This window comes from Gastrolobium bilobum, unplaced genomic scaffold, assembly GCF_033153095.1.
Source record: "Gastrolobium bilobum isolate Gb01-03AN ecotype WA unplaced genomic scaffold, APGP_CSIRO_Gbil_v1 utg3831, whole genome shotgun sequence".
Taxonomy (NCBI): Eukaryota; Viridiplantae; Streptophyta; class Magnoliopsida; order Fabales; family Fabaceae; genus Gastrolobium; species Gastrolobium bilobum.
Window position 1 is genome coordinate 1 of NW_026899695.1, and position 11,157 is coordinate 11,157.

An 11,157-nucleotide genomic window follows, 5' to 3' on the forward strand; every position below is an offset into this window, starting at 1 on the left:
TGTTTAATGGAATGGCTGAGATTTCTATGACCATTGCTAAGCTTCCTGTATTCTACAAGCAACGGGACCTTCTATTTTATCCCTCATGGGCATATGCTATTCCTTCATGGATTCTCAAGATTCCCGTCACATTAGTGGAAGTTGCTGTTTGGGTATTTCTAACCTACTATTGTATAGGATTTGATCCAAATGTTGGAAGGTAAAGAAGCTACTTTTATCTGTTAGTGGCATGATGTGAATGCCAGTTCTTGCTTTTTACTTAATACTTATGAAGTGAGGTCTTGAATTTCTTGCAGGTTCTTCAAGCAGTACCTTGTGCTATTATTTATCAGTCAGATGGCTTCTGGATTATTCCGAGCCATTGCAGCACTTGGTAGAAACATGATTGTCGCTAACACATTTGGGTCCTTTGCTGTTCTCACTTTTCTTTTAAGTTCAATTAACATCACAACACAACAGCAATAAAATAATAATAATAATATATTTTGCAATTATCACATACTGAATCCTTAGCTAATGATGGTTCTTGCATTTCATTGCCAATGAAACAGAGGATATCAAAAGCTGGTGGATTTGGGGTTACTGGATTTCACCTTTAATGTATGGGCAACATGCTTTAATGGTCAATGAATATCTCGGGTACAATTGGCACAACGTAATTTCTTGAACTTGCAACTCTATAATTTATCTAATCTACTTTTGGTTAAGAGTAAGAAACATTTAGTTAGGCCTAATTTATTTATTTGCTCTCCAATTACAGTCTACCTACGATTTAGGAGCTGTATTTCTGGATACCCGTGGATTCTTCACAGATGCATATTGGTATTGGTTAGGCCTTGGGGCATCGGTTGGATTTGTGTTCCTTTTCAACGCTTTGTTTGGTCTGGCTCTTGAGGTCCTCGGCCGTGAGTATTTTTCACATCATTTGAGATTAATTGTGCTTGTAAAATTCTTATAGTGATAATGATACAAGATTTTATTGATAAATATGCATTTGAATGTGCAGCATTTGAAAAGCCACAAGCAAATATAACTGAAGAATCAGATGACAGAACCGTAGAAGAAGTTGAATTACCACGCATACGTGAGCTATCTTGCTTATATCATTCTTTAACACTCATTGGCAAAAGTTGATTAGTAATTCATAATATTCCTTCAGACAACGCTAAACATTATTTTCAATTGTGATGCAGAAAGTTCAGGAAGAGGTGATTCTGTTGTTGAGTCAAGCAACGGAAAGAAAAAAGGAATGGTTCTTCCTTTTGAACCACATTCTATCACATTTGACGATATCATATACTCTGTTGACATGCCACAGGTATGTTATAAATTTAGCATTTGCATTTCTAGCAGTGTTTCTATTTTAGCTCTGCTTGAATAAAAAACAATTTGATGAGATCAACCTCACTCATTTGATTTCAACTGTGGCAGGAAATGAAAGAACAAGGTGTACAAGAGGACAAATTAGTGCTTTTGAAGGGTGTCAGTGGTGCATTCAGGCCAGGTGTTCTCACAGCTTTGATGGGTGTGAGTGGAGCTGGCAAGACTACTCTGATGGATGTTCTGGCTGGTAGGAAAACCGGTGGATATATTGAAGGAACCATAAAAGTTTCTGGGTACCCTAAGAAGCAAGAAACATTTGCTCGAATCTCTGGTTACTGTGAGCAGAATGATATCCACTCACCTCATGTTACAGTTTACGAGTCCTTGCTCTACTCAGCATGGCTTCGTTTACCTTCAGGAGTTGATTCCAGTACCAGAAAGGTTAGTTAGTGGTTAGTACTTGTAGCATGCATAATGAAAAATTTTAAGCTATTTATTTAATTGAGATTGCTGGCTTTCTCAACTTAGAGGCTGATTGTTCAAACTTGACAAATGGTTGTAGATGTTCATTGAGGAAGTGATGGAACTGGTGGAGCTTACAACATTGAGGAACTCGTTGGTTGGTTTGCCAGGTGTGAGTGGTCTCTCTACTGAACAGCGCAAGAGGCTCACTATTGCAGTTGAATTAGTGGCTAATCCTTCCATAATCTTCATGGATGAGCCTACTTCTGGGTTAGATGCGAGAGCTGCTGCCATTGTTATGAGAACTGTGAGGAACACTGTGGACACAGGAAGAACTGTTGTTTGCACCATCCATCAGCCTAGCATTGATATATTTGAAGCTTTTGATGAGGTTAGTGAGCGAGTGGTGATAATGATAAATGAATTTGTGTTTTACTTTTATATTTTCCTTCTTTCTCCATTAATTAGATTTGAATCTGACATATAATATTATTATATGGGATTCTAGTTATTCTTGATGAAGCGTGGAGGACAAGAAATATATGTTGGGCCACTTGGTCGTCATTCTACCCATTTGATCAAGTATTTCGAGGTAGGATCCTACTTACATTCAATATTAACCTAAGTGAACGACTATAATATTTTGTTGTATTTACTTAAGTCTTCCTATAATTTCCATTGTCCAGAGCATTGAGGGTGTGAGTAAAATCAAAGACGGATATAACCCAGCAACATGGATGTTGGAAGTTACATCTACTGCACAAGAACTCAATTTAGGTGTTGATTTTACTGACCTATACAAGAATTCTGATCTATATAGGTAAGCTAATGCATATATATATTAGCTATTGTCATGTATAAATGTTTCCTTGATTTACAAAATGCTTAAATTGTTTTTCCATTTCATGGCTCTTCAGGAGAAACAAGCAGCTTATACAAGAACTGGGCCAACCTGCTCCTGGTTCAAAGGATCTTCATTTCCCTACTCAATTCTCACAGTCATTCTGGGTCCAATGCCAGGCTTGCTTGTGGAAACAGCGTTATTCATACTGGCGCAATCCACCATACACTGCTGTGAGATATTTCTTCACTACTTTCATAGCCTTGATGTTTGGAACAATGTTCTGGGACCTCGGAGGCAAACAGTGAGTCACAAAATATTCATATTAGATTATGTAATCTTCCTATTTGATTTCCACTCTGAATATATAATGATACCATGTGGTTTGGTGACTTACATTACGACAGCTCAAATAGACAAGACCTGTTGAATGCGGTGGGTTCAATGTCGACCGCTGCTCTCTTCCTTGGGGTACAGAATTCTTCATCAGTACAGCCAGTGGTAGCAGTTGAAAGAACTGTGTTTTATAGAGAAAAAGCTGCTGGAATGTATTCTGCCTTACCCTATGCATTTTCACAGGTAACTTAAAATCATTATCATTATTAGTTTTACTAACATTTTCATTATTAGTACTTCAGCTTGTATTGTTAACACAACTCATTCCTTTGTGTCACAGATTCTAGTAGAGTTGCCTTATATTTTTGCTCAAGCAGTGACATATGGACTCATAGTTTATGCTATGATGGGATTTGACTGGACTGCAGAGAAATTCTTTTGGTTTCTATATTTCATGTTCTTCACATTGTGCTACTTCACGTTCTACGGCATGATGTCCGTGGCAGTGACACCAAATCACCATGTTGCTTCCATTGTGGCTGCTGCATTTTATGCAATTTGGAATCTCTTCTCAGGATTTATCGTCGCAAGACCAGTAAGTGTTGCCAAACTATATATGAATTAATAATGCATGATTAATAGATGGAGATGGAACATGTTTATGTAATATAATAATGTAATGTATATTTATTTATGCTGACTCACTAAACAATTTCTTGTTACATTAACAGAGCATCCCAGTGTGGTGGAGATGGTACTATTGGGCATGTCCGGTGGCATGGACAATATATGGATTGATTGCATCTCAGTTTGGAGATATAACTACAGGAATGGAATCTGAAAATGGAAAGTCTGTGAAAGCTTTCCTTGAAGAATTTTATGGTTTCAAACATGACTTCATTGGAGTTTGTGCAGTTGTCGTTCCTGGCATCGCCCTTCTCTTTGCTTTTACTTTTGCTGTTGCAATCAAGGCTTTCAACTTCCAAAAGAGATAGATATTGGAGACTTTCCCAAACGTGAAGGATTCTTTATATTTTTTTTATTTTGTTTTTCTATTTTCTATTTAGTATTTACTCTTAGCATTCTTGTATCTACCATTCATGCAGCACTAGCTTGAGAAACTTGTTTCCTCTCTCTACTGCCAATTTGAAGCTTCTTTATATAATAAATGTACAAGCATATGATTTTGATAATACTTTTGTATTGTTAGTTTTATTATCAATGGAAAAATATTTATTTTGAGGCCAGCCTATAAAAATCACTTGTGAGTTCTGAATTCTCTATTCCTTATCTCTTGATAATAGATATTCATTTTACATAATGTTCAATTGGCATGCAAGAAGCTTTGCTTGACATGTTCATCTTCCATGCGAACTAGACTTAATTTTTCCACTCAAGGCTGGAACTTAGCTACAACATTTGCAATATATTGTATAGTGAGTGTTCTTCATCAATCAAGAAAATTGTGACCAATCGTTTCTGTTATGTCCTGGTGACTATTGGCTGATCAGTAGTACTTGAAACTTTTTGTATTTGTAGTAACAGGCAAAGTAATAATAAAAAATGATTAACACGCATTCGAATTTTATTAACAAGCAATTTAGTACATATTCAGTTTTTCTTTTTTTTTTGAGAATTTTTTTTTTTAACTCTTTCAGTAAAAAAAATTTGTATGATAAATTGAAAGGAAAATATGTCTAATCAAAACTTAATTTAAAAAAAGAAAAACTCTCTTAATGAGATTTTAATTATAAATTGTTCAAACACAAAAATAAGCTAACGTAATCATACATAGACTATTATTTTTTTAAATTATTTGAAAAAATACATTCTGGAATTAAAAATAATTTGAATTGAAATATATACCTATTTTGAAAAATAATTAACATATAATTTGCATATTTTTAGAGATAAAATTGGATAAATTAAAACTATATATAGTTGATGAAACAAATAATAACTCAAGAAATAATTGCAAGACCTCTTGACAATACATTAGATAAAGCTGCGTTGAAAATAGTGACTAAGACATAAAAAAAAGTGTCTACAACTCTAGGTTATATATTTTCGTGGATAACTCTCCATTTATAAGACTTAAAGTATGCAGTTCCTGAGGTTATACCAAAAAAAAAAAAAAAAAGGTATGCAGTTCCTGCACTTAGTAACCCCGCAATTTTAGTGTTTAGGCGTTTATGTTGAAGATAATCCTGCAAATGTATAGAATTTAAGAAATTTTAGATGTAAGAGTACACAGAATGTAGAGAAATTATTTTTGCAACACAGTAACCCATCTTACATCAAATAATTTCTCTTGCTTTTATGTCCTTAAAAAAGGGGGACCAAGGCCCATCATATCATGCCAATTAATTTACTTTCATGTTTTTTTCGAGAAAATCTATGGATCCAATAAAATCAAACCGTTGATATGGGTTGAATTAAATTTGGTTTGGTTATTCTGTTTGGCCCAACTTTTGATACGTCAAAAGTATAAGGCATAAGCCTCATGAAAAGTTGTACCAGAAAAAAAAAAAACTAACAAAATTACTAAAAAGCAGAATAAACGCCGTTGCCGGGGATCGAACCCGGGTCACCCGCGTGACAGGCGGGAATACTTACCACTATACTACAACGACTTGTTGTTCTCTGTTAATGTCAAATTTATTTTCATCTTTTAAACAGGTATATTCCTCCCGTTGATAATGCCACTGATATTCTGAAAGTGATTTACCATGGTCCATATATGTTCCAATATTATGTGTTTGGAGTTTTTTATTTTATTTTTTTTCTTCAAATGATACCCTTGATAAACTCATTCCAATCACTTGTTTCATGTTGTATTTCCTGATTCAGATGCATAGCAAAATATGGGGTTCCAATCTTCTTGCATGGTCGGTTTCAAAATTGGCAAAATTTCAGTACTTTGTCTACCATTCTCCCATGTTTTTCGTTGAGGAAATTACTTGCTTTGTGCTTTAGACCATATCAGCCATTTTTGTCTGCTTAATTCTTGTAAGTTTATTGACGATCTTAGGCCACTTATAGGATCTTCTCAGCTTTTGCTTTGCATAACATCAAATTTGCTTGTCTTAGTTAAATCATATATATATGGCACCCCATTTATGGTATAGGAATAGCTAGACCATGTTGCCCTGTCTTTTGGTCTCTTATTCTTATCCATCCAAGCAAGAAAATGCACTCTTTCATAGCTTTAAATGCACCATTAATTGTGTTTGATTTATGAATATTCACAAACCAAGACACCATAGCCATAGGGGAATAAGTGGAATACTGTTTAACCTAAATGATAAAGCAATGATTTTGTTTGTGATTCCTAAAAAGAAAAACTACGAAAAAAAAATTAATGAGTAATGACGAGATAGGACTCAGATGGTGTGGCATATAGAAAGTTAAAAGCAAACCCAAAGAACACGAAACTCATTGACCGAATCCATGGGCCATATTGATCATTTAACTACGGTTAGCCCACAGAGAGCAGCAAGCCCCTTCAGTTGAGACTTGAGACGGGTTGTGTTTTATCTTTTTCCCACAGGTCCACATCAACGACATGTTCTTAATTCAAACGAGATGGAAACCAGCATCGTGCACCTTACTTACCCCCACTAATGTTCAACAAAGGATGGGAAAATATCCGTATTTGTACAATATAATAACCCTTGGCCCTTGACCCTTGTTCATTATAATTTGATTTCTTTTCTGGAGTGTACCTTTAACATAAAAGGGTCTTTTTGGTAGCTTTTTTTGAGAGGTGACCCCAATTTGTTGTTCAAATGACATTAATTTGTTAGAAATCATTTCCTACTTTCTGATTTCAAATTTCGACATGATCTAGTCCACAACAATTGGAATTAACCTTCATCTTTATTTTTGTTTCTTTTGAACCCCATGACCATCCTCCTCTTTTATTCCCTTCTGTGGGTAAACAATAAACATCTCAATTTTCAAGGGCACTTTGGTCCTAAAAAAATTGTACACAAAAGAGAGTATAACTAGAGGTGTTAACGGGTCAAGTCGGACCGAATAAGTTTAGTATGTGTTTAAGTATGTCAGCCTGACCTAACCTAATATTTGTTATGAATATAATTATCAGTACGTGACCTGATTTATTTACAAAAAATAAAAGCATGATTCAGCCTGTTAAAAAAAATAAGACAACAAAAATTTATACAAATAAAATATACGATCAACAGCACTAATAATTCTACAAAGAATCATAAATTTAGTGTATATCCAAATAACATACTATAGAACAAAATCATTCAAAAAGTCTGTTTAACCAATCACTGACAGACCTAGAAAATTTTATTTATGTCTGTACATTTACGGTTGGGATTTGAGGGCTACGCCTCCAAAAAAAAATTTAAATTTTTTTAAATTTATTAAAAACAAAAGAATATAAATAAGTGGTCCCTTTAAAATTTTTGGATACTAACAAATATTAAATGACCCAATTTAATCCTTTAGGGGAAAAAATTGGACTCGAGATCCCTTTAAAATTCAAAATAGACCCGTCTTAGTCATTTTGAGGGACTAACGTGAAACTTCTTTGAATTTCAGAAGTATAAATAGTATAAAAAATAGTATAAGTGGGACCCGCCCCTGTAACCAATAAAATGATGTGAAATGAGTTGGGAAGAGAGAAGGCTATTATATATAGTATAAAAAATATAAATTAATATATTAGGTTGAAAGGGTCTCAGACCAAACTTTTAAATTGGAAGCTAAAAGTTATTTTATTAAACGAGCTTATGTTCAAATCTGATTTGAAGAATCAATTTTAGACATATCAACCGAGACTTCTACTAGCCGTGCAAAGACCCTGTTCGTTTAATAAGTATGATATTCCCTCCCATGTAACCGTTACTCCAGCCATAAATGATTGAATTCTTTCGTGTACCCTCAAATTTTGAATTTTTTTTTTTTTTTTTTTGGAACATTTAAAAGGTAAAACCAATTCGACCGTTGGCTCCTACATCAACAAAACACGCTCCGACTTAGTTGTGCATCAGCTTCCACTACAAAGAACAAACGCTTCAAACTCAACGATAATGGCTGAAGATTATGGGTTCGCCCCAGAGGAAATGACCGTGAATGAGAACCTTGGGTACCCAAAAGCCTACTCAAAACTCTGCTGCGACAGGGGTTTCAGTCCCTACAGCCATGGCCCTCCCTTCACTTTCATCCCTTATGGTTTGCAGGAAGACGAGGTAAGCAAATTGGATCTGTCTCTTTCACTCAATGTTCGGTTTAAAAGTAAAGAATTGAACTTTAATGGAAAACGAGTTCTGGGTCTTGTTTATAAATTGACTTGTTTCACTGAGTAGCTTCAATTATGTGTTTTGCAATCTTATAATACTTAGGTTGAGAGAGGAAGGGGTTTAGATCAGATGTTTCCTGTGATCGATCCGAAAGCTAAGCCAACGACCAAGCCTAAAATCTTTGTCAGTATCTTGTGGAAGCAGCTCAGCCATCTTGGGTAGGAACTTCAGCTGAGCATTAACAAGTTTTGGAAATTTCAATTTTGATGTATTTATTACTTATCAATTTGCCATAAATCTCAGGAATGCTGGATTTGACCCTGCGGTTATTCGAGTAGATGCTTATGGCAATGTTCTGTATTATCATGCTGACTCAGCCTCTCCTCTAGCTTGGGACATTGATCACTGGTTTCCTTGTTCAAGTAATATATTGCTTTCTTTCTTTCTTGATTTCCATCGATCTAATGATTATAATTTATTCAGAATTAATAATTGATTAATAAGTGTGATCCAATAAATTATAACAGTTAAATTTATTAAGTTAAGATTTGTCGTCAAATTTTGATATCAAAGTATCATGATATATATATATATATATAGAGTTTTATAAGAGTTTGTTGTATGGAAATTGATTGTGTAATGTTATAGAGATTCGTTTTGCATGCCGTAATTTTTTTTTTTTTTTTTTTCAAAAGGTGTGGACCCCACAAAATCTTGTAAGAAAATTTGTTGTATCATATTAAATGACAAATGCAAACCGGTATATACGTGTGTCTTGTTTTTTTGGTAAACTATATATGTCTTCTTAAGATGTGTAGAATTGGTGTGATTTTGCTCCTTTGGGAATTTGGATGACAATGCAGGGGGAGGTTTGACTGTTCTGAACAATCTAAGGATATTACAGCGGCAAGCATGTAAGAGGAAGAAAAATAAGCTGGAATTCTTAGTGCCATGGTGGGATTTCCAATTGGGTATCTCTGTAAACCAGTTCCTGACCATTTTTGCTTCTTCAAACTCAGACTTCAGGCAGGTCTTTTTTATTTTTTTATTTTTTTATTGTTCATCAAGTGGGGAGGCTGATAATGTTTGTACTTGCAAACAAACAACAGGCACAGAGCCTTTTCATTTTTGTTTTCTGATGGAGAAAATCAAGAACTGAATGCTTCACAAATAGTAGATTCTCATTCTTTTCCGCAACACTTCATTGGGTTGAAAGAAGAAGTTGGTCTTGCTCCAGCTGCAATCGTAGAATCCCGAAGGGAACCATATGATACACTAGCTTTAAGACAACTTGATTACAATAAGAACCCGAGGCCTATGTCTCCTGCAATAGGTTAGTGGCAGTGCATCATTATCATGATACCAAGTTTGAATTAACTATCTTGATTTGAACATAGAGGTTGATTTATGTCTGACCAATCTCTTATTGAAAATAATTTCAGTAGCTGCAAGAAAAAGAAATGGCAATCTCCTGAAAGAAAACGAAGATCCAGAGTTTGTTAGAAACCCCTATCAAGCCATTGTCATGGCCAGAGATTCCTTGAAGCAAAGAGAAGAAACTACAAAAATGCAGGCAGAAATACAGAAGTTAGATAATGAAGTGAATGAAACGAGGCTAAAAAACGAGGAAGAAAAGCTTATTATTCAAGACCTGGAATTGGCGCTCATAAAACGTAAGAGGAAGGCAGAAAAGTGCAGACGGTTAGCTGAGGCTCAATCTTCCTACAGGACCATGCTAGAGAAGATGATTAGAGACACTATGCACCAGTAGGTTTTTGAAATTGAAATGGTTTAACTTTTCTTTATATTTTCTTTGGACTTCAACATTGGTTTTTGAAAATGGCTTTTCGTGTAGGAGTGTCATTTATAAGGAGCAGGTAAGATTGAACCAGGCTGCAACTAGTGCACTAATGGCTAGACTTGAAGCACAGAGGGAAATTTGTGATGCTGCAGAAAAAGAGCTTCACAAGAAGTATAGACAAAGAGATGACATAGAGAAACAGATTAGACCTGAATGGGACCAAGGAAGGAAGAGGTCAAGAATAGATGCTTCCATTCTTGAAGAGAGAGACAATAAACCTGTTCTTTATTTGCCTGGAATGAGGCCAAGAACACCTTTTCACAAGGAGCTCAGAGTGTTTTTGGAGGAGGAACAAAGGGCATCCGTAGCTGGCTTGTCTGCAAACGAAGAACAAAAGCAAGAGGAAAAAGAAGAGAAGATGAAAATGCCAGCTAATAGTATCACACAAGAGAAGCTTGAGGAGCATACCAAATCACTTGTTGCGGCCTTGGATGAAGAAAACTCAATTGAGCACAAACTTCAGAAGCTAGAAATCAGTGAAGGCAAGAGGAATTATGCTGTTTCATTGCCAGTTCTTCATGAGACAAAAACTGAGGAAGATGAAGAAACCAGGAAGCAACGTGGCAAAGGGAATGTTGAAAAGTGGCTTCAAATGCTTTTGGAAAATAATCCAGAAGAAGGAACGGATCCACAAGAAACAAACGAAAATGCTTCTTGTGGGACTCAAAATATAATCCAACAATTGAATCAGAAGTTCCCACAAAAGGAGTTGAAGATCTCAGAAGTTTCAGATTCTGATTATAAAGAGAAGCAGCTGCAGCTTCTTCAAGACAAGAACGGTTGGACAGAGAAAGAAGATAGAATAGAAAATGATGCTAGGAGTGTTGTGCCGACAGGATATAAAAATTACTCTGAAGAAGCTTTCATAGATGAAGGAAATGGTACGCCTAGTTTTGAAGGGATACAAGGAAGGGAACAACATAAAAAGGAAAAAGGGCTTGCTAGATCAGAGAGTGCCAGGACCTTGAGGCGAATCCCATCATCTCCATCTTTGCTTCAAGGGATGAAAAAAGGTGTGGACAGCATTAGGAAGAAAATAAGCAAGTGATGATGGTGGT

At 35.4% G+C, this 11,157-nt stretch overlaps 2 protein-coding genes and 1 non-coding gene across 3 annotated transcripts; 2 read left to right on the forward strand and 1 right to left on the reverse strand.

Moving 5' to 3' along the window:
• Nucleotides 1-883: 883 nt before the first annotated feature.
• Nucleotides 884-4,168, forward strand: LOC133292670 (pleiotropic drug resistance protein 1-like). Its single transcript, XM_061491116.1, has 11 exons — nt 884-895; nt 1,007-1,084; nt 1,194-1,318; nt 1,432-1,764; nt 1,886-2,176; nt 2,294-2,377; nt 2,472-2,605; nt 2,703-2,930; nt 3,034-3,205; nt 3,303-3,557; nt 3,694-4,168. The coding sequence occupies exons 3-11, from the start codon at nt 1,250-1,252 to the stop codon at nt 3,955-3,957; spliced, it is 1,830 nt and encodes a 609-aa protein (XP_061347100.1). The 5' UTR covers nt 884-895; nt 1,007-1,084; nt 1,194-1,249; the 3' UTR covers nt 3,958-4,168.
• A 1,355-nt stretch (nt 4,169-5,523) lies between these two features.
• On the reverse strand, nt 5,524-5,595 carry TRNAD-GUC (transfer RNA aspartic acid (anticodon GUC)). The gene has a single exon. It is a non-coding gene; the product is annotated as a tRNA-Asp (tRNA).
• A 2,433-nt stretch (nt 5,596-8,028) lies between these two features.
• LOC133292668 (uncharacterized) lies at nt 8,029-11,147 on the forward strand. Its single transcript, XM_061491114.1, has 7 exons — nt 8,029-8,187; nt 8,341-8,456; nt 8,542-8,660; nt 9,102-9,264; nt 9,348-9,557; nt 9,691-10,005; nt 10,094-11,147. Exons 1-7 carry the CDS (start codon nt 8,029-8,031, stop codon nt 11,145-11,147), a joined length of 2,136 nt encoding a protein of 711 aa, XP_061347098.1.
• Nucleotides 11,148-11,157: the final 10 nt, after the last annotated feature.

Excerpts from the sequence above, each read along its gene's own strand:
- LOC133292668 (XM_061491114.1), top strand. The coding sequence starts at position 8,029 with ATGGCTGAAGATTATGGGTTCGCCCCAGAGGAAATGACCGTGAATGAG. Across the intron at positions 8,661-9,101 it reads TCACTGGTTTCCTTGTTCAA|GGGGAGGTTTGACTGTTCTG; the intron begins GTAATATATTGC and ends ATGACAATGCAG. Across the intron at positions 9,558-9,690 it reads AATAAGAACCCGAGGCCTAT|AAAAAGAAATGGCAATCTCC; the intron begins GTCTCCTGCAAT and ends AGTAGCTGCAAG.
- LOC133292670 (XM_061491116.1), top strand. The coding sequence starts at position 1,250 with ATGGTTCTTCCTTTTGAACCACATTCTATCACATTTGACGATATCATA. Across the intron at positions 2,378-2,471 it reads ATTTGATCAAGTATTTCGAG|AGCATTGAGGGTGTGAGTAA; the intron begins GTAGGATCCTAC and ends TCCATTGTCCAG. Across the intron at positions 2,931-3,033 it reads TGGGACCTCGGAGGCAAACA|CTCAAATAGACAAGACCTGT; the intron begins GTGAGTCACAAA and ends ACATTACGACAG.